Consider the following 22,135-nt stretch of genomic DNA (forward strand, 5'->3'; position numbering starts at 1 on the left):
AAAGAGAGGGAGGTAAAACGTCCGCTCGGGCTTTTTGTGAGTTGACTCCGTCTGTGATTGCGGAGTCGATATTTGAGGTCCTCCGCCGGATGTGGAAGACGGTAAAACAGTCAGTTGTGAAAATAAAATGAGGAGAGGTAATAAAAGGGATTATTGTGTTTTTTAGCCAAAATTACAGAGTATTGCCGACTGTGATTGGTTTAGTTGGACCGGCTCAAAACGCAAAAACAACCCTCTTCTTGCGCTTTGAATGCTAATAACTTCAAAAAAATCATAACCTCCACAATCGTCTACACTTTGCTCTCTTGCCGCCTTTTCCAGCATCCTCGCCATCCATCTTTATTAGAGGCCATTTATCTCGATGCACTCATTTATTTTCCCCCTCTCTCTCTCTCTCTCTCGCCTCTGTTTTTTTTTCCTTATTCCCCAGAGGAACGGAGGCCTTTATTTGCCGGTGTGCGATAAGTCTTCCTTAAAATCACACTTTTAAGTTTTGTGCTTCCTCCATCCACAGCCGTATTAGTTTGGCATCTCCCGGCTTGGCAACCGTTGCCGTCTCTCCGCTTGGAGGGGTTCCCGGCGGGTTTTTTTTTTTGTAAATCGTACACACACATGCTCACACACACACACACCTAGAATCGCGCTTACATGCAAGCCCAGATGCACACACACACACACACGCAAACACACTCTGTAATAATTCAGCAGTTTGTAGTAAGTGAGAGATTAAGCAGCACTTAAAACATGGATCCAGTATAGGCCAATCCAGTGTGACTGTGGAAATGCACTTGTCAAAAGCGCGATAAGTACGCCCCATTTATATGACAACATGATGAGCCAAGGCCATTCCAGCTACCGGGAGTATTAGGCGAAATCTGTAGCATACACACTTATCACATCTCAGTGTCTTTCAGCCGAGAAAAGTTTGCACACTGCAAATAGGCCATTTTAAAAAAAAAGCCATTGTTAATGACAATTTGAATTATGTGAATGAAGTTGCATAACCGTTCATGTTAGTCACTTTTACTTTGACCTGACACAGCTCTCGTAGCCAAAATCCATGTGTCATTTTGTGTTTGAAATATGCTCGACATCTCAAGTACCCCTTCCATCTCTGACTGAAGAGCTTAGTGTAAATTTGTCTAATCTTAAAGATGTAACATATTTCTTCTGTGTCTGTGTTGCAGGTGGCAGGGACGAGCCTTCCAGCTATATATGTACCACATGTAAGCAGCCCTTCCCCAGCGCCTGGTTCCTGCTGCAGCATGCCCAGAACACCCACGGCATCCGCATCTACCTGGAGTCCAACCCCTCCAGCGCCGCCCTCACCCCACGCATCACTATCCCCCCGCCCATGGGCAACGACGCCATCCCCCAGTCGCCGCTCACCAACTTCCTGGGGGACAACAACCCCTTCCACCTCCTGAGGATGACGGGCCCCTTGCTCCGGGAGCCCCCTCCGGGCTTCGTGGAGAACCGCCTCCCCAACACCCCTCCGTTCGTCAGCCCGCCGCCGCGCCACCACCTGGACCCCCATCGGCTGGAACGCCTTAGCGCCGAGGAAATGGGCCTCATCTCCCAGCACCCTAGTGCCTTCGAGAGGGTGATGCGCCTGACGCCCATGGCCATGGAGTCCCAGTCCATGGACTTCTCCAGGCGGCTGCGCGAGCTGGCGGGGAACAACAGCGCCACGCCACCGTTGTCCCCCAGCAGGGCCAACCCTATGCACCGACTGCTGAACCCCAACCCCTTTCAGCCCGGGCCCAAGTCGCCCTTTCTGAGCACCCCTCCCTTACCGCCGATGCCCCCCAACAGCACCACCCCACCCCAGACGCAGGCCAAGGTCAAGTCCTGCGAGTTCTGCGGTAAGACCTTCAAGTTCCAGAGCAATTTGGTGGTGCACCGGCGCAGCCATACTGGAGAAAAACCATACAAGTGCCAGCTGTGTGACCACGCCTGCTCTCAGGCCAGCAAGCTGAAGCGCCACATGAAGACCCACATGCACAAGGCGGGATCCCTGACAGGGCGCTCCGACGACGGACTGTCCACTACGAGCTCCCCAGAGCCGGGCACCAGCGATGTGACAGGCGAGGGCATGAAGAATCGCGATCGGGACTTCCAGGGTGAAGGTAATGAGGAGGAGGAAGAGGAGGAAGAAGAGGAGGAACTTGAGAACGAGAGCCGGCCGGAGTCCAACTTCAGCATGGAGTCTGAGTTCTACCGGAACCGAGAGAACGGCTCGAAGCCGCCCTCAGAGGAGAAGTCGTCGCTCGCCCTTGGGAAGATGGTGGAGGGTGTGGGGCTCAACTCTATACAGCAGTACAATAACTTGATTGTTGACAATCGTAAAAGGATGCCCTTCTCCAAGAGGAGCTTGGACGGCCAGCGAGACACTGGGGATGAGGACTCGGTGGTCGGGGAGATGGAGCCCCTCCGGCAGGAAGAGAGGACAACTATTAACGGCCGGAACTGTGGCTCCGGTGACTCTTTCTCAGGCCTGTTTCCCCGTAAGCCCACCCCCATCACCAGCCCCAGCCTGTCCAACTCCTCCAACAAGAGGATCAAGATCGAGAAGGACCTGGACATCCCCCCGGCGCCCCTCATCCCCTCCGAGAACGTCTACTCCCAGTGGCTGGTGGGCTACGCCGCCTCGCGACACTTCATCAAAGACCCTTTCCTGGGCTTCACCGACTCCAGACAATCGCCCTTCGCCACCTCCTCCGAGCACTCGTCCGAGAACGGCAGCCTGCGCTTCTCCACGCCTCCGGGGGACCTGCTGGACGGCGGCCTGTCGGGCCGCAGCGGCACCGCCAGCGGGGGCAGCACGCCGCACCTGGGCGGAGGTCCGGGCCGGCCCAGCTCCAAGGAGAGCAGGAGGAGCGACACCTGCGAGTACTGCGGCAAGGTGTTCAAGAACTGCAGCAACCTGACGGTGCACCGGCGCAGCCACACTGGTGAGAGGCCCTACAAGTGTGAGCTGTGCAACTATGCCTGCGCCCAGAGCTCCAAGCTCACGCGCCACATGAAGACGCACGGCCAGCTCGGTAAGGAGGTCTACCGCTGTGACATTTGCCAAATGCCCTTCAGCGTGTACAGCACTCTGGAGAAACATATGAAAAAGTGGCACGGGGAACATTTGATGACCAACGAGGTCAAAATTGAACAAGCAGAGAGAAGCTAAGCCAGGTTCCCTATTTCCATACTTTGACTTTGAAAAAAAAAAAAAATACAAAATGGGGTAGCTGGATACTCTTTTTCTGAAATATTAATTTTGGGTTAATTTTGTGTTTTTGCCTAAGAAACTGCCAACTGAGAAAAAAGTGAAAAGACAAACAGAGATCTTAACACCAATTGAAGCTGTCTAAACTGCCTCATTTGGCGTTCCTTTTTAAACAATCAATCAGTTGAGTCATAACATATGTGGAGCCTTTAACTGTGCAATAATTTCTGTATTTATTGGATTTTGTATTTTGGCATGTGCAGGTACATTTTTATTTAGGCATTTTTTTATTTTTTTTTATTTTGAGTTATTTTATTTTTTAAATACCCACGATATCCTGAGATTTTTTAGAAGACAGAAATCCATTTTAAGTAATCTTTTTTGGCCGCTGCTTATAGGAAATTGTATATTTAAGCTAAACATGTGATTTCTTGAAGAGAAGCTGAATTCAATCTTCAATTTGAAAAAGGCGTTACTGAGAATGCTAGAATTAGTCTATTTTGTGTGATGACGATACGCGGACAACAATCCTTTGGCATTGTAGCATGAACTGACTCTAAAACATGTCAATATAATTGGATATGTAGCACTGAGTGTCATATTTGACAGTAAATCTAAAATCAAAGAGGATCCCAAGGTTCATAAACCCTGTCTCCTCCAGAGAACATCATTACCAGCGAGAAGAAACAGATTCTAGATAAGGCAGCTGCTGACTGGTACGTAGTACCAAGCCCTGACAACGCTACAACAACCATCCCTCATTTCTTCTGCTTTCCACACTCCCTCCTCCACTTCCAACCATATTACCTACACTTATACGTCCACGTATTATATTTTGCATGAAGCCATATGAACTAGGCGATATTATTTATTAGGAGTAAACTGAAGCATGAAGCCATGCAAGACAGGTATGCATAGACAGAGGTAGACGGAAGAACGAGAGCGAGCGAGCACAGGGACATCTCAGGGTGAGCTATACTTCTTTATTTACCCATGCATCCCTTTATTGTCCTTCTGTGGGACAACTTTTCGATTTCATCCCGTCTTGAAATGAACAGGGGAGAGTTGACACCCCCCCCCCCCCCCCCACCCCCGCCAGTCCAGTGTCCATCCTATTCCCTCCTTAGGGTGCCATTTTAGCCGTTTCAAAGAGAGAATTCTAGCACAATGGCTGGCATCTATTCACAGGACAGGTCGGAAGCACGTACACGAATAAGTTCATATTTCTCACAAAAAAAAAAAGAAGCTTAATCCTGTTGTGCCATTATTATCTCCTCCGTTCATATTTGATGTCACTGTTTCTAATTAGTCCGGTCGACATGTGACTGCTTAGTTTAGAGAGGGTTAGATGTATATGCATACATGGCAGGTGCCACCACTTTAACCAGATTTCTGCAGTAAATTTAATTCTGACTTTATATCATATATTGTCAAAGTTCATAACATCAACATCCCTATGCATTTTTTTTTTTTTTGCTAGAAATAACTCACGATGGGTTAAGAGAAAAGACTAGTACATTTCGCCTTGTATTCTTAGACTGGTTCTATAATGATATAAGATTATTCTGATTAATGAAGTCACCTCTCCACTGAGTTAGGAATCATTGGTACTAAATTGCACCGATAGTTGTGGGACAGTTTTTTGGTAGAAGGAGAATGTATCGATTTGTGCTGAAATAGTAAGAGTACTTTTTTTCATTCAGGACTCCCTGTGATGTGTAGCTGAGCGTATACGGAGTAGTAGCAACTCTGACACACACACACACACACACACACACACACACACAATGCAGCGTAAAGCTTTTTTTCCCCCTCCCATGCAAGCATCATTTTACTCCATTTTACCTCTTTGCCATTTTATATATCACAACCCCTGTTTTCCTTAGGTCCCGCCCTCTTCCACATTCAAAGTGACGCGTTCATTTTTAAAAAAATCTGATCCGATCTGAACGCCCGAAAAAAAATCCAGAGCTCTTAACAACGGACCCGCACTTTATGATTTTCCGCCCGACATACACACACAGAAAGCTGGACAGAAAGGTACCGAAGGGTCTAGAGCTTGGGATCTCCTGACGTTTGAAGTGCCCAGGGTTGTTAGGCTAGGCTTTCCCAATGCTGGCACTATAAAATTGAAAAATTAATTTATTTGGGACAGTTTTTGTACTGCCATTCAATTTGACGTGAGTGTGCCTTGAATAATGATCTTCCTATTTATTGTCTCGGACAAATGCAACACTTGTATGAAGCGAATACGAATTGAGCAAGAGAAATTGTGTAAAATTACGTGTCAACTTTGACTCCGATTTGACATTTCCACAGAATTATCGAGATTACTTCTTAAATGAAACAATGCTGAATTTAGGTTAGGAGGACCCAGCACAATATTGACGTGTCTGTGTGTGTATATATGTATGCATATGTACATATAAAGGCACAAACCTATATATAGATATATATCAAATTCTTCACTCTTAAAGGACTCTGTCCCTCAACAGAAAATTGCAGGAGTGGACAAAAGCCACACAAAAGTCAAGGAAGAGACTGGACAAAAATCAGGAACTGCAGAAACTAAAAAAAGAATTTAGTGCACTCTGTCTTAAAATAAGTTTACAGTATTGAAACAAGTACAAGGGTAAAATAATATTTGTGTGTATGTGTGTTTTAAACAAACAAGTATTTTTTTTTTTCTCCAGGTTTGCTTCTAAAGTTTCTCTGAATGCCGTAGTGGCGATGTGTATATTGGTTTTTTTGGTGACGGGGTTTTAGTATAAATATATATGAATATATATTACATTTTTCTTGTTTACTGTAAAAGTATACCAGTATTTGTAATATTGGAGAATGCCTGGGCATTTTACAAAAATAGAAAAAAGGTTGTTTTTTTATTTTTTATTTTGCAGTCCAATTTAAATTGTGGGTCTCTTAAAATGTTTTTGTCACTGTAACTGTAAGAGTCTTAAGTTTTAGTAACTTTTATTCTGCCTTGGGTGTAATGAAATAAAAAAAAAATAAATGAATTAAAAAATGACTGAGCTGTAACAAACTTGGATTCGGCGGTTGGGGGGGGTGGGGAGGGTGGTGAGGGGGGGGGCGGGGGGGGGGGCAGCTCCAGAACGGACTTAGAAACAACCGAACATTGGTATCGCTTTTCAGGAAAAATACACACTGAGAATCCTGACTTGTATCTATTTTTTCTTCTTCTGGAATGGATTATTCTCTTCATGGATGGTTTGAAATACATGTGTAGGCACTCGCTGTCTTTCCTAAGGAGCTTGTTCTTTTTTAAAAAAAAACTTGTATGTGCATCCTTTGTGAATAGGGTACCTCCGGGTACCTCTGGACGTCTTGCTCTTCTTTCCGGGGGTGGGGGGGGTGGGGGGGCGACTTCATTTCCCGACGACGGGACACGACTCACAGGCTGCCACGATATCTATTTTTTCCTTTTCATTTTGGCAGGATTAAAACAGAACCTGATGGATTTGTATTGTTGTGATGAATCACGTTGTACAGAAGGGAGCAGAAAGGTCGTTCGACGGCCTTTTTAGTGACAAAAATACACAAGTCGATGTTTTGTTTACCGCTCTATTGGTTGTACATAGTTTTCTATGATTACGCTGTTTTTGATTTTTGTTTGATTTTTTTTCTTATTTGTTTGTGATTTCTAACTGGCACTGGCAGTGACTTCCCTTTGTTTTGTTTTTTTTGGGGGGGGAGGGAGGGGGGGTTCCTCCTCTGTTTGACCCTTGACCTTTGTGACCTCCATGTCAGGCACACGCCTACTACCCTACCCCCCCCCCCCCACTGAGATATCTCTCGGCATGAGAACAGAGCACAAATACAAGCTGTTAACAATTCTCCATCCTCTGCTTGTTTGTCGTCTCATTTTTTTGGTTCCTCGAGTGCTGGGTGTCGACAGGAAAAGGGGGGACCGGGTGTGTGTGTGTGTGTGTGTGGGGGGGGGGGTGCCCGGTGCCCGGACCCGACCGCGGAAAAGACACTCCTGACGAAACGATTCAAATCGCAACACGGAGAAAAAAAAAACGACAATGTTCTCCATGCACTCTTAACATTGTGTTTTTTTCGACATACATGTAAAGTACAATGACAGGCTGTTTAGTGCCGCTGAAACCGATCGCAGTCACGTGGACACGTATCGGCCGAGGGGACGAGGACGAAAACCACAGAATCTCCCGTTCCTGCGAAATGCCTTTTCTCTGCTCAGTTCCTAGAAAATGGTCGGTGCTTCGATAATTATCCTGAGAGCTATTTTTCCCATCCGTAAGCAGACGCTATACGCGCGGAGGACTTTTACCCACCCCCCAAAAAAAAACAAAAAAACGGGCACTTCCTGATAACGTTCCTATTGGCTCCCCCCCCCCCCCCCCCCCCCCGCCGGACGGTCGAGAACGGTCCCGGGACGAATCGAACAAGAAGCGCCCCGCTGCTGCTGCTGCTCAGCTCTCCAGTTCTCCACATTCCACGACGACCAGTTTGCTTTCCTTTTTTTTTTTTTATCATGTTTGTATTTAAGAAGAAGGACACAGGGTTTGGGGGGGGGGGGGATGGAGGTGATAAATCTGTCATTTTTGATATGTAATAATGTTCAAATGCAGAGGGGAGGGGGCTGGGGGCTTTTTTTTTTTTTTTTTTTTTTTTTTTTTTTTTTTTTTGAGTAGGGATGTAATGCTGTTTGTGATGTCACTTTATTTAAATACATGAACTGACTCTCATAGGCTGCGGCTTGTGTTATCTATGATGTCACTGAGATGCGGCCAGTGTACTCGGGCCTGAGGCCGATGCCATTGGTTGGTTACAGTAAACATGACATTCAGACATCCACTGTCTACCGCTCCTTCTTTAAGCACATCGCACGACAAATGGCTTCACCTGATATATTAGTGTTATATTGAAAGCACATAAACAGTGTTTCTATCAGTCCACACCCATCAGAGTTCATTGAACACATTACATGACCTTGGTATTATAAGGTTCTATCTGACCTTTTTGTCAAAACTGAGTTAGTCGCATGAACCTACTCTATGAGTCCCTGTTGACATATGTGTGGTGTTATCTTTTGAAAATAATGATTTTTGAGTCTATAATTTCTAAAACAAAAGGACCCATCTCTAACTCAATAGATGCTGAAAACTTTGAAGACTCAACATCTCAGAACTATCCTGAAGGCAGATAGAACCTTATAATTCGAAGCTTAGTTAGTTTTGACCAGCCGCCCACAGAGCCATATCAGCTCTATGAGTGGATACAAGACTCTCCGATCAACACTTAATTATCACTGAAAGATCAATTTTCTGTGCAGTCTATAACAGTAAAGACACAGTCTGACCTCAGCTTCAAGTCTAAAGCACCTAGAAAGATTTCAACACGTCACCATTTGATTTTTCCCTAATACACTTGCTCTTTACAATGCAGTCACTCTAATAGGATATAGGGTTATTGTCATATATAGTTTTATATTTAAGTACAATTTAGTTCCCTTTGAGATGTCTATAATTAATGCTGAAACCTCTAGGAAAAAAAACAAAAAAAAACCCCAAACCTCCAGTATATTCTGCTAATTTGAAAGCACCATGGACACAATAATCATCGACAATAGTAGACTCTTCTCCCATTCACTTGCTCTGAATACCATTTCTTGTCAGGATAAAAACCCCCCCCCCCCAAAAAAAACCCCCACCATGCCACTTCAGAGGTGGCACCGCTCCTTGTCAGAGTGGAGTGGCGAAACCTCGCCCGGCAATCGACGGGGGGGGGCTCAATATTTCTCAAAGACGGTAAAAAGAATAACCGGCAATTTATGATAATTAAATCCGACTCAGAAGGCAAATAAGGAATCTTTGGTCAGTGGAATTGCGAAGGGGAAGACAAAGCAAGAGGAGAAGACGTGATTTATTTCAAGAAAAGGGGGGGAGATCTGACACAGTACGGCAGTACACAGCACTCATACAACTTTGCATAATAGAATATACAATAGAAATACAAAAATCGGCATTGATAGCCAGTCTCTAATTCAAATGCTGCTTACTCCAAAGTCACCTGCTTCAGCGTTCCACACTCCTCTCCTCTCTCTTTTCTTATTTTGATTTAATGTTATCTCTCTATTTCCGTGGCAGCGTCAAAAAAAAAAAAAAAAAAAAAAAAAAATCCAGACCCACAATTAGTCAGACGGAGGCAGGAGCGCGGAGTCGGACGGACCGGGGCGAGTTGTGATTTGGCTTGAGTTTCAAGGCAAATGGGTAATTAAGGCTTTCCCTCGCCGGCCTGCACTTTGAAGTCCCCTACAGGGGGGATTATCCCAGCCAAGAGAAAAGAGAGAGAGAGAGAGAGAGAGAGAGAGAGAGAGAGAGAGAGAGAGAGAGAGAGAAGTAATGAGACGGAATGAGAGGGGGAGAAATGGAGAGAGAGAGGAGGAGAGGGCGAAGGAGGGAGCGAAGCCTTAAAGAAAGGAGATTATAAATCGCAACTAACTAAAAAAAAAAACTAAAAAAAACCCCGAATTATAAATCATAAAAGGGGCAGCGTGGGTCGATTCACATCATTGGGTGAATAATCAAAATGAAATCGCGGCTCAGATCGAGTTGCAGAGTTTATGGTCTGTCCTGGTGGTTCTCAACGTGGGGCTCCGGGGTCCACCGGGGGGGCCTTGAGGGGGATGCAGGGGGTCCCCAGCAAATTGATGAATCGTTAAACTTCAGCATTATTTCATTTACAAGTGAACACAATCTGGACTATTTTGATCATAGTTTCACTGTTTTCTCTCTACTTACAGTACAGATAGTCATGGAATTCTGGACAAAATCATATCTGGCAATAAAAATATTCTCAGATTTGGGTCTGAGAGACTACATCTCATCATATGGGGGTCCTACTGTGGCTCTAATGTGGACTAAACTAGGGGCCCTCGCTATGAAAAAAGGTTGAGAATCAGTGTCATAGAGGATAACCATCCATTACGGCGGCTGGAAGAAGAGACGCAAAGTGATACAAACGGTTAGAGAACGACAATATGCGATATTAATTAAGGGATGCGTCTTTGCTCATCTGATTCATCTGATTCATCTGATTCGTCTGATTCACAGAGCGTCTCCCAGTCGCTTCCACTGCAGCCTCCATATTGTGACAGGACGTCCCCTCTCTATCCACCACTACTTCCTCATTATTAGCCCCTGCAACCTGCTTTTATTTCCATTACCTTTAAAAGTGTGTGTGTGTGTGTGAGAGAGAGAGGGGGTGGGGGGGGGGGGGTAGGATTAAGTCAGACAGACACCTCTGGTTATTCAGAGGTATGGAATTATTTCAAGCCCCTGACTGGCTGTCAGCCGCTCGCAGCTACCCCTCCTCCCCTCCCTCATTAAAAAAAAAAAAAAAAAAAAAAAAAAGAAAAAGAGAGGCAACTTCAAATGACTTAAGCCGCGGTCGTCAGCCGCCAAAGCCACACTGTTGACAGGTACAGTGGGGTCTTAAGCCTTCAAGATCAACGCCGCTATTCTCCCTGACAAAATCCCCCCGCGGGGCTCCTCCTCCTCCACCCCCCCCCCACACACACACACACACACACACACACCGACGGATGGCAGGAGGGAACGGCGGAGGAGGAGGAGGAGGAGGAGGAGGAGGGGTGGAGGTAAAGGAGGGGGGGGGGAAGGTAGGACGAGAGAGGTAAACAGCGCGAGAGAGAGAGAAGGAGAGAGAGGAGTGTCACCGTGTCAGGACACACTCTCGCAGCAGGAGAGGAGAAAAAGAGAGGAAGAGAGACAGAGAGAGAGAGAGAGAGAGAGGAGGAGGCCGTTTAATTACGGCGCGGCGGCTTCACGGCCAATCAGAGCGGAGTCCCTCGACGTGGCTGGTAATTATTAACATTATCATTCACCCAGCCTTGTCCCTGTCCAATTGATTGGCATGGCTGTTTCATGGCTCTTTTCCCCAAAAGCGGCGACAGTGGCGGCGGCGGGCGGCGGCGGCGCTATCTCTTGCCCCTCACTTCCACTGTCAGTCCCCCCCCCCCCCCAACCCCCCCAAACCACCACCCCCCCCCCCTCCAAATCCCCCCCCCAGCAAATGAATCCTAATCAGAGTTTTTTTTTTTTTTTTTTTTTCCCGCCGCGGCTGAATTTTGATCCTCGAGACGAACAGAGGAAGAAGAAGAAGAAGAAGAAGAAGAAGAACGGCCGCCACCGCCGCCGCCGCCGCCTCCGATCCGCAATAAAAGGAATACAAGGTAACTGATTGTTCGCTAAACGCTCCATACATGTAGCGACTTGACTCCGACGCGCTGATACGCCCCATTGTCTCCCTTTGTGACGGCGATATTGTTTCCCCGCCGACAATGCCTCGTATATCGCCGTTTTTTTTTCTGAAATAAATACATCTCGGGCCACAAAAAAAAAACACCCCCCCCCCCCCCCCCCCATCGATTTATTGCATTGACACTTAGACAATTACGCAGATATAGTTCTTTTATTATCGGAATGAGTCGAAGGCGTTCGCGTCCGTGGGCGCGAAAAAAAAAACAAGCGAAGGGAGAGAAAAAAGAAACAAGAAAGAAGGCGCATAAAAAAAAACGGCGGCCGGCGCTTTTTCTAAACAGTCCAAACTTAGGAAGATGGCGGCGTCTTATGTGTCTTTATTTCTGGAAAGCGGGAGTGACAAGCGGAGAGAGAGAGAGAGAGAGAGAGAGAGAGGGAGAGTGAGTTCTTTTAGAAAGCCGGAGAAAGAGAGAGAGAGAGAAAGAGAGAGAGATAGAGGGAAGTAGCGTGTTAGCGGTGGAAGTACCGAAGGCGCCGTTGAAGAGGTGCCGCGGCGTCTTTTTTTTTTTTTTTTTTTTTTTTTTTTTTTTGATATTCAGATTCGCCTGCCTACACGCGGCATTATGACACATTTGGATGATCGCATTGTGGGATTAGCGGGGCCCTGCCTTGTCATTTTCAACAACAATGCCGCGATTTAGGTGGGGGGGGTGGGGGGGGGCGGGGGGGGGAGACGCTATTTCTCACGCGGCGCTCCGCATTAACGCCCGGCCCGCAGATTTACATAAATCTTTGTCTTAAGATGAAAAGCGCGAGTGGGGCTTGAGACAATGAAGTTAAGCTTTGGAAATAGGAAGGGAGAGAGAGGAGAGAGAGAGAGAGAGAGAGAGAGAGAGAGAGGAGAGGAGAGGAGAGGAGGAGAGCCGTCACCGGGCGTCGGTGGCGGAGGGATGAAGCGATGGAGGGGAGGGGAGGGGAGGGGAGGGAGGAAAGTTTGAGTCCAAATCAACCGGTAGTCATGCCGATTTAAAGAAACACTATACCCCCCCCCCCCCCCCCTCCCCTCATCCTAGTTGGCGTCCATATGGTAGAAATGAGAAAAAAAAAACAGAAGTGAATAGGGGGAAGGAGGAGGGGAAATTTACATTAGTGTATCTGGGAGGCGTTTGCGTGTGTGTATGTGTGTGTGTGTGTGTGGGGGGGGTGTGGGGTGTGTGGGGGGGGGTGTTAGACAAATGGAGGCGAAGGTGGCGAATGCATCTGTGCATCTCTGCATAGCGTCGCGTTCGCCGGATGAAAGGCTTCTTGATCGTGGCAACTCTGGCTCTCCTGGTCTCTCTCTCTCTCTCTTTCTCTCTCCGTCCTCTAATCTCCTGGCCCGCAGCAGTCATTGGGAAAAGTTGCCCCCCCTCCCCCCCGACCCCCCTACCGCCTTGATTGGATTCATCCCCGGCTGATCGGGGAATCTGCTTACATTAAAGCCAACGAGGAAAGGGGAGAAGATCGGATCGGGAAGATCTGACCACTGAAGGCGGTTTTTTTTCTTTTTTCTTTTCCTCTCTTTGAAATCAAGAGGAGGTTACGGGGGGGGGGGGGGATTATAGGCCGAGAAAGAGAGAGAGAGAGAGAAAGAGAGGTGAAGCATGAGTGACAGTATCAGCAGTCATTATCGCTCGGCTCCAGTCTCGTTTCATGGCCTTTATTTTACACACTGGCCACGATGATAGAAACACAGTCTTCCAGCAAAGAGCCACATGAGCAGGGCATCCATCCACTATGGCAAAGTCCCTGCATCTGATATCATTTACCACCAACATGCTCAAACCTGCTTATGTCCACTTAATAATAATAATAATTGGTCAGTGGGATAACTTATTAGACGTACCTCACCAAAGTATCAGCTTACACTGCAAAAATCTCCATCTTAGCAAGTCATTTAGTCTCTTATTGGGTCCTAGAATCAGAATTTTCTTAAAACAAGTGAAAAAAATCAGCCAGTGAGGTTTGGTCATTTCACTTTGTTTCCAATGCAAATCAACTTGTTTCAAGAATTTTGGGGAATCGAGTGTCATTTTCTCGATAGTAGCGCACCGATCTGCTTATCAGGGCTGTAGTCGAGACCGCCTGTAGTCGAGACCCGGTCGAGTCCAAGTCCAGATCGAGTCATTGGTAAATCGAGTCTGATTCAAGACCAAGACAGAGGGGGGTCGAGACTGAGTTGAGACCAAGACCAGGGGGGGGGGGTTGAGAGGGTCGAGACCAAGACCGCAAAACTACGAGTCCAATTCGAGACCAATACCGTAGCAATGTGTTATCCAAGGCTACCATTGTATTTATTGACTAAAATAGCATATTTTTTATTGCCTAAAATAGAAGGGAGGTTACTGAAGACATTTCAATAAAATTAGCATGTTTTGAGGACAAAATAAATTGTAGGCAGCTTGTTTATGTTCATAACATACAGTAGTTGCACCTTTACTTAACTAGAAGTGGATTAATCTATTTCACCTACGTTTTCTTACTGCTCCACAACCACATGCTGCTCTCAGAACTGCCTGACTGAAAATATTCTTACCTGTAATTTAAGAAGGCGAAGACGAAGGAAAAAAGACAGAGAAAGACAGAGCGAGAGCAGGAGTAACGTTACATATGGACATGTCATATTCACTCCCGAGACCGATTCTAGTCTGAGTCATATTAACTACGAGTCCGAGACGAGACCAAGACCGTCAAAAAATCGGTCTCGAGTCCGGTCTCGAGACTGAGAGTGCTACAGCCCTGCTGCTTATCCTGACACTCATTTCTAGAAAATTCCTGAAACGAGTGAAACCGCATTGGAAACAAGCGGAGTGATCTCACCTCACCTGCAGAATTTTTCTCTTGGTTTAAGAAAAGGAAGATTTGGAGGCTGAATATGAGACTGATGTGAATTTATTTCAACTTCCAAAATATATTTCTGGTGAGATTTGCTTGATCTTTGCCTGCCATTATAATGATAAAAAGTACAAAATCAAAATTGGACTCACTTAGAATGAGTTGGTACCACACCTTGCTAAACCCAGTAGGCCCTCATGCATGCAAAGTCCAGTTTGAACCCAAATAGTTGCTGTTTCATAAAAATAAATCTCTGTTATGCTTCACTGTTTCACACAACAGTGATCCAACCTATATCCAGTTCAGGAAAGCTTTTCCATTTGCTGTTCTAAACACCCCGGAGTCTGGTTGCTCTTTCCTGGGAAAAATCTTCCGGTGGACAGGAAGTGATGCGTACTGTTTCCAACCGTCTTCCAAGGAAAGAAGCTATTGGCCGCTCACAAAGTTGTATCTTTCTGGGTTTGTTTGGAATAAACAGAAGAAGAAGAACTGGGTAGCTAGCATGAGCAGCGATAGCCACCGTGGCTGAACAGACAAAGAAAAGAGAGAAAACTCAAACTTCATCAAGAGAAAATCCAAGCTCCGCCCACACTGTTTGATTGACAGGTGATCTCTGGGAAGTGCAGTGCAGAAACACCGCAGCAATGAGCGCTTAGCACCCAAAAAAAAACAAAAAAACTTGAGGATTACCACTTTAAGAGAAAAAAAAGTCAGCCTTTTACTTTTACCGACACATGCCGCCCGCCGCCCTACCTGGAGAGTAGAAGAAGAGTTACCCTCCCAACCCCCCCCCCCCGTCCCACATCTTCTCATGTCAAAACAAATGCCACCCCTTCTTCTCGTTTTGTCCACTCCTCCGGTCTCTCTTCGATTGCTTCTCTCTATCATTCCGCATTATTTCTCTCTCTCTCTCTCTGTCTCCACTAATCTCTCTCACCCATCGGCCATCCTTTCCCGCCTCAATCCCCGCTGTAGGATACACCTTACCCCCCCTCCCTACCCTTACTCTACCCCCACCCCCACCACCCCCACCCCACCCCCTCCTCGATGGTAATAAAATAAACTAATGGAGTTGGAGTGACGTCCCACCTTGAACCAGCGGGGAGGTTATTTACATCGGGAGGAGGGGTGGGGGGGGGTGGGACCACAGCGATCGGCCGCCTAGATCAGTCAGCCGTGACGGGCCGAGCGAGGCTCATCAGATAGTGGGGAGACAGGGAGAGAGAGAGAGAGAGAGGGAGAGGGCAAAGGAGCGATAGCAAGGAGACAGAGAGAAAAGAGAGAGAAAGATGATGTTTGCGAGTCCGTTTCCTCCCGTCGTTCGGTCGCCTCCGTTTGTCCTCCCTTCTCTCATGTTGTCACCTCCTCCTTCTCCTTTCCTTCCCTTTCCTTTCCTCTCGTCCGATTTAAGGCCTCTAAAGCAGTGGTTCTTCAACGTGGGCTCCGGGGACCTCCAGGGGTCCTTGAGGGAGTTCCAGGGGGTCCCCTGAAAACTGATGAATTGTTGTTGTTCATTTACAAGAAGTTAAGACAATTAGAGAATGTAGAAGAATGACTGTTTTGATCATAGTTTCTCTGTTATCTCTCTACCTACAATACAGATAGAAGTGGAATTTGTAATAAAAATATTCTCAGATTTGGGTCCGAGAGACAGAATCTCATCAAATGGGGGTCCGTGGACCTAATGTGGACTAAATTAGGGGTCCTTGATATGAAAAAGGTTGAGAATCACTGCTCTAAAGGTATTAAAATGTCATTATTGTTTTTTTCAGATTTCTTTATGCTCCATGTCCACTCTTAGATTAATACAGAACAGAGTTAGTCAAACAATCCGCATCCTATGCGCTTTATTAAAAACAGTTGGACCATGGCCCTTAACAATTAATTTCCTGGCGTGTTTTTCTTTTTCTGTCCATTAATAGTTTCAAGACTTTCATTAGCTATGTTCAATGAGAAAAGGCCTGTTTGCCTGCTGTGGGTCTTGATTTTGGCTTTTATATTGGTCTTGCATTCAATTCCAGGTCTTGAATTTGGCTTTCCGAAACCTGCAGATACACTCCTTTCCTTTCCTTTCCTTTCCTTTCCTCTCCTTCCCTCCTCTCCTCTCCTCCTTGTCCAGGCTACAGAGACCATGACACTGTAATGTGTCCAGGCAGATAGCGTCTGCTTTAACAAACAGAGATGATTGCTTGTGGGCGACTCGCTCCTCCTGCAGTAATTAAGACAAAGTAGCTCCCAGCCTCCTCCAGGAGGGATTTACCCATGTTATTCCTCCTCCTGCGAAAAAAAAAAAAAAAGGACAGAAAAAGGAGATAGAGGAGGGAGGGAGGGAGGGGGGAATGGGAGGGCGAGGGAAGAGAGGAGCCTATAGTGTGATATACAGGAGGTCTCACACCCGGATTTACCTTCTGTTCTGAAGAAATTTCACCTCGCTCAAGTCATGACATCATACGCTAATTTAGACATTTAGCAGCATTTGAGAATTTGTCGTTTTTCTAGGGCTGGACTATATGGTTGAAATCAATATCACGATAATCATAAGGATTTTTTTTCGATATCGATATATATGACGATATGGCTCACATAAGTGAAATCACGTTAAATAATCAAATTAATGCTCATATTGAACCGAATGGTAATGTTTGGTGTGATGTCAAACTAAACTGAAATTTTCACATAATATTCCTATCATACTTTTCCTATCATACAGTTTCTAAATACAATTAGCTTGTTCTCGATATCCCAAAATCACCATATCATCACAATATAATCCCACTGAAAGACGATAAACGATAATATTGAATTATCGTCCAGCCCTAGTACCAAGATTTCACCAGTGACTTTGTTGTTAGCATGCTAGCTGCCTAAACCAAAGCCATTGATGTAGTTAGCTTAGCTAGCATTAGCAACAACAAGCCGATGTACAATAAGTAGCTAAATATTCTTAATTAAACTTAGCTGAAACTCTCCTGTTTAAATGTCGTTGTCATGGAGTTCAGGGAAACCGCACGCCGCTACGATGAGCTTGGCGGCCATTTTGGAAAGAAATTTACAGGATAGAGTCCTGCTGGAAGCTGATTGGTTTTCGCTTTACTGTGTCAGGAGAATTTCTGGCTCAAGTTGAACCATGGAGCTGCATTAATATTGCATGCATCAACACCAACTCTACCATTTCTTTCATGCATGTTTGGTCTGAAACTGAACATATAGCGTGACACCGAAAGCAAAGGGGAGTTTAATAAATTTCAAAATTACTTTTCACTTTGTTTTAAGATTATTTCCATTCAGTTTTAATAAAAGTACAAACAAAAGTTGCTATTGTCATGGTACTACTTCGCTAATGACGTTTGTGTATTAGTTTGTGTATGTTCTTTGAAGCGTTTTAGCATTTTTGCTTTATTTGATAGTCCAAAAGTAGAGAGAGACAGGAAAGATGGGAGAGACCAAGTTAACATGCCATCAATTTCAAATTTTACACCCTATGGTTGGCGAGACTTGGAAAACTAAATTTGTTTGGCGACTCATCAGAAAAAATGTCAAAGAAAAAGCAAGGTAAGGATAGCTAGGTACTTCCCCCTGTTAGCACCAGGTATTTCACACACTGGAGAGGAGTGTATGGAGGGAGAGAGAGAGAGAGAGAGAGAGAGAGAGAGAGAGAGAGAGAGTATATGAGTATGAATCACTTTAACTGAGAGCAGGGCTTTCAAAAGGTCTTTTGTCATGTTTTTCTCAGGGTTCGGACCTTAGAGCCACTAGAGCTGAGCTTTGCAGAACACACACTATGTACTACACACACACACACACACACACACACACACACACACACACTCCCAGCCCGGTACATACAAGCTTCAGAGGGAGTGTAAAAGGATGTTTCACTCTGAGCGGAGCGATGCTGCTGGCCTACCAAGAATGTCACCATGCACGAATATATGTAATAGATTTGGTGTGATAGTGGGAGTCTCCTTGTGCAATTCAAAGCATGAAAAGCAGACAAACAAAGCATTTCACAAAGAATTTCATCAATGTGTTTCATCATTTGACTGGAATCACAATACTCTGATCTGGTTTCTACACATGGATATGAAGGGACGTATTGTATTGGACAGAAAACAGTGAAAAGGAATGGTGTAGGCCAGCTCTCTCTCTCTCTCTCTCTCTCTCTCAGACACACACACACACACACACACAGAGGCATCCTTTTTTTTTTTTCCTGTGGGCTTCATCGGCAGCCATGTTTATTTGTGAACTGATGAGACAATATGAGAGGCTGTACAAAGGCCTTAGCCTGCCAGCTGGACACACACACACACACACACACACACACACACACACACACGCACACACACACAATACATGCTACTGTCTACCCAATTCCCGTCTTTAGTGCCAGCCAAGCCCCCCTGGCAAAACATACACTCGCACACACACACACACACACACGGGCAAATGCAAACATGTTGCATGCTCACATGCATCACAGGCGTGTGAATGTGTTTGTTTTATGTGTGTGTGTGTGTGTGTGTGTGTGCGTGCACTTGCACTCGTGTGTATGGTGAAAAGACTATTGCTTCTCCTACTGGTGGCGCAGCATGTGTTTGTGTGCAAGACAGACAGACAGACAGACAGACAGACAGATGGCTCTGTGTTTCTGTTCATATCTATTGATGTGATATTGGGGCCATATTAGCCTATTGGGCATCAGCATCGCCCTCTTTCATTCTCAATGTTGTGTTTTATTGCAGGAGATCAGAGATGTGACCAAGTCAACTTTGCTCGAGTCCCAAGTCAGTCTCAAGTCTTGAGGCATAAGTCTCAAGTCAAGTCTCAAGTCTAAATATAGATTACCAAGTCAAGTCCATGTCAATGATGTCAAGTCTCAAGTCTAAATGTAGAACAGCAAGTCAAGTCCAAGTCATTAATGTCAAGTCTCAAGTCTAAATGTAGATTACCAAGTCAAGTCCAAGTCAAGTCCATGTCATTAATGTCAAGTCTCAAGTCTAAATGTAGAACAGCAAGTCAAGTCAGAACAAATCAAGAGTCCAGTATCAATTTATTATCTTAAAGAAAACTAAATATCTAGGACTTTTCAATGCAATATGGTTTTAATAGGATAAAAACTTGGTAAGAGCATCATGAGTTTGATTTCTAGAATCAGTTTCAACTTCAATAAATTCAATCATTCCATACAAATTCAGAAAACAGAATTGAAATTCAGTCGTCTGCTGGAACAAATCTCATCACTTTCAATCTAAGTCATTTACACAAACACAAGATCTCAAGTCAAGACTTTAGAAACCTTTTCAAGTCATCAGAGTACAAGTCAGAGTCAAGTCCTAAGTCACCAGAACCCAAGTCAAGTCAAGTCTCAAGTCTTCTCTTCATGCATCAAGTCTCAAGCAATTCAAATTGTGATTCAAGTCTGACTCGAGTCCAAGTCATGTGACTGGAGTCCCCACCTCTGCAGGAGATGCATTTCACACTCATTTCACAATCATTGTGATTCATATCAAATTTTGGCAGGTCTTCTGTAATAAAAGTACATTTATAAGACTCTCTGTACTTCTCACATCTCTACTGTCTACTGTTTAAATCCAGAAACTAACCAGATCACAGGACTGGTTAGTTTAGTTAGTTAGTTGGTTTCTTATAAAATTCCTATAAAGTTCCTTGTAAATGGAACAGACAGATTCAAATTCAAATTTCTAGCCGGTTGTGTGGCTCAAAAAAAAAAAAAGATCCCTCTCTCCCCACTTTAATCATTTTTTTGGTGGGAACACATCAATGTAAGAAGTCCATGATAGTGTCTTGAAACTCAGAAAGTGAGTTCTGCAAGCCAGAAATCTCAGCAGCTCGCCAAGCAACCACTGAGTTATTGGTATTGATCAGCCCCTGCAGATATATTATGATCATTTTGTGCTATGGGGCAGTAAAGAAAATATGATTTCTATGCCGTGCTGCAGGAAGACAACAGCGTGCTGACCCAGAGCGATGGTTATTCCTCTGGAGAGATAAGAGAACCTGTGGATTATACAACCTGTTCATAATCCACTTCACCTGCCTGTCCACACACACACACACACACACACACACAGCGAGAGAGAGATCTTCAGCTCCACTCTAACTGGGTAATCCCTAACAGTAGATATCCACTGCATCTCAACTGGCTGAGAGTGTGTATGAGAAGAGCCTCTGTTTGTAACTGGAAAACATATACATGCATGTAAAAAGATGATGTGAATATAGTGTATCAAGTTTATGAAATTAGATAATTTCCTCTTTTGTTATTTGTATTTATTTAGCTCTTTTATCTACTATTTTTTACTTATTTTGAATCCATCCCATTGCGTTTTCCCCATCTTGTGTGCATGGAACTGAATTTAAGTTTAGATAGAAAAATTCATTTTATATTACAAGGTATAATACAAGGTGATGACTTGTTCCTCACCTAATGACAAAAATGGAAATGTAACACAAAAAAAAAAAAAAAAAGCAACGAACACGCATATATTCATATATCATTTCCCCGCGCCCTGCCGTGTCTTCGCTGATGTCTTTTTCATCGCTCGCCGTCTCCGGGAAAGACGGCTTCTAATTAGCCCGCTAATTTACGACCGACCGGCTCGGCGTCCGCGAGGTTAATGCCGCCTGATTCCACGGGAAATAACTAGCCCGGCTCCAAGCGGGGGGAAGCGCCCGGGCCGAGGCGTCGCGTCTTCCCTTCCCCCCCCCCCCCCCCTCAAAGGAGAGACGCTAACATTAGTAATTACCTCCCGGACCACGGGGGCCAGATATCTGCCCACCTTTTTATGAAGTCCACAAATTGAGGTCGGTCTAGGGGGGGGGGAGGGGGGGGGTGGAACGCCGCCGGTAGGACAGAGCACCGCCGCCGCCTCTTCGCAAACGCGGATGTTACACGTCCTCAATTAAAATAGTCCCCTCCTTTTTTTTAATCTGGGGCGTGTTTGTTGCGGTTGCGGCGGGGTTCAGTTCCTGCCGCAATTATCTAGAGGAGGCCCGAGTGCTGGAGGCCTGGTGACAGGAGCGCTCGGGCCTGATGGGGGGGGGAAGGCTGAAAAGGCACGGGAGGAATCCGGTTCTACCGACTCCGCCGCTTTTATTGCTCGGAGGTTGACGGTGACGCTCCGCGCGGACCGACCCGCCGTCAAGACAACACAGCCAATCTTCCTCCCATCTTCCTCGCCTTCCAGTCTCGCCACACGCAGAAATCCCACTACACCGAGATAAAAAAAAAAAAAATCTCCTCCTCAACACCCCCCCCCCTGAAAGCTATAATCAATGGTTTGCTCCTGAGTGCACCAAATGCGTGGGGTTAGACCAAAATGACAGGCTTGGGTAAAACCAGGGAGGCCCTCCACACAGCGCTGAGCGGCTTCATCCTGCATCTGGCTACTAAACGGCCTCTCGCCGGCTACCGGCCACAACCAGAGGGCTTAGTTCTAAACGCAGAGAAACCATGGCGCGGGGCATCTGCAGGTTCCACAAAGCCAAATGTAACACTTTTTAAGAGCTTTTTTATGCTACCTGGAATTGGATTTAATACCAATTCGAAGCACCACAATAAAGAAACAAAGCTGGCAAACCAGCGAATTTCCAAATGAGCACAGCTAATGAAAGCTGTGGAACTATAAATGGGCGGAATAAGAAAAAGGACAACAGGAAATTAACTGTTAAGGGACATGAAGTCTAATTGTGTTTAGTAAAGCAGACAGGATGCGTATTGTGGGTTCTGGATGAATGTAAGAGTGGATATATA

The 22,135-nt window shown here is 45.5% G+C and overlaps 1 protein-coding gene across 1 annotated transcript; it reads left to right on the top strand.

Moving 5' to 3' along the window:
• Window positions 1–1,187: 1,187 nt before the first annotated feature.
• bcl11ba (BCL11 transcription factor B a) lies at window positions 1,188–6,204 on the top strand (the record flags this gene model as incomplete). The annotated part of the gene is made up of 1 exon (XM_071523705.1): window positions 1,188–6,204. A coding segment is annotated over one exon (1,994 nt), but the record flags the coding sequence as incomplete, so codon positions are not given.
• Window positions 6,205–22,135: the final 15,931 nt, after the last annotated feature.

The sequence above is a fragment of the Centroberyx affinis genome, unplaced genomic scaffold, assembly GCF_046629955.1.
Source record: "Centroberyx affinis isolate AG114_WGS23_722 - 3 ecotype Tasmania unplaced genomic scaffold, CSIRO-AGI_Caff_v1 ptg001110l_1, whole genome shotgun sequence".
NCBI classification, from domain to species: Eukaryota; Metazoa; Chordata; class Actinopteri; order Beryciformes; family Berycidae; genus Centroberyx; species Centroberyx affinis.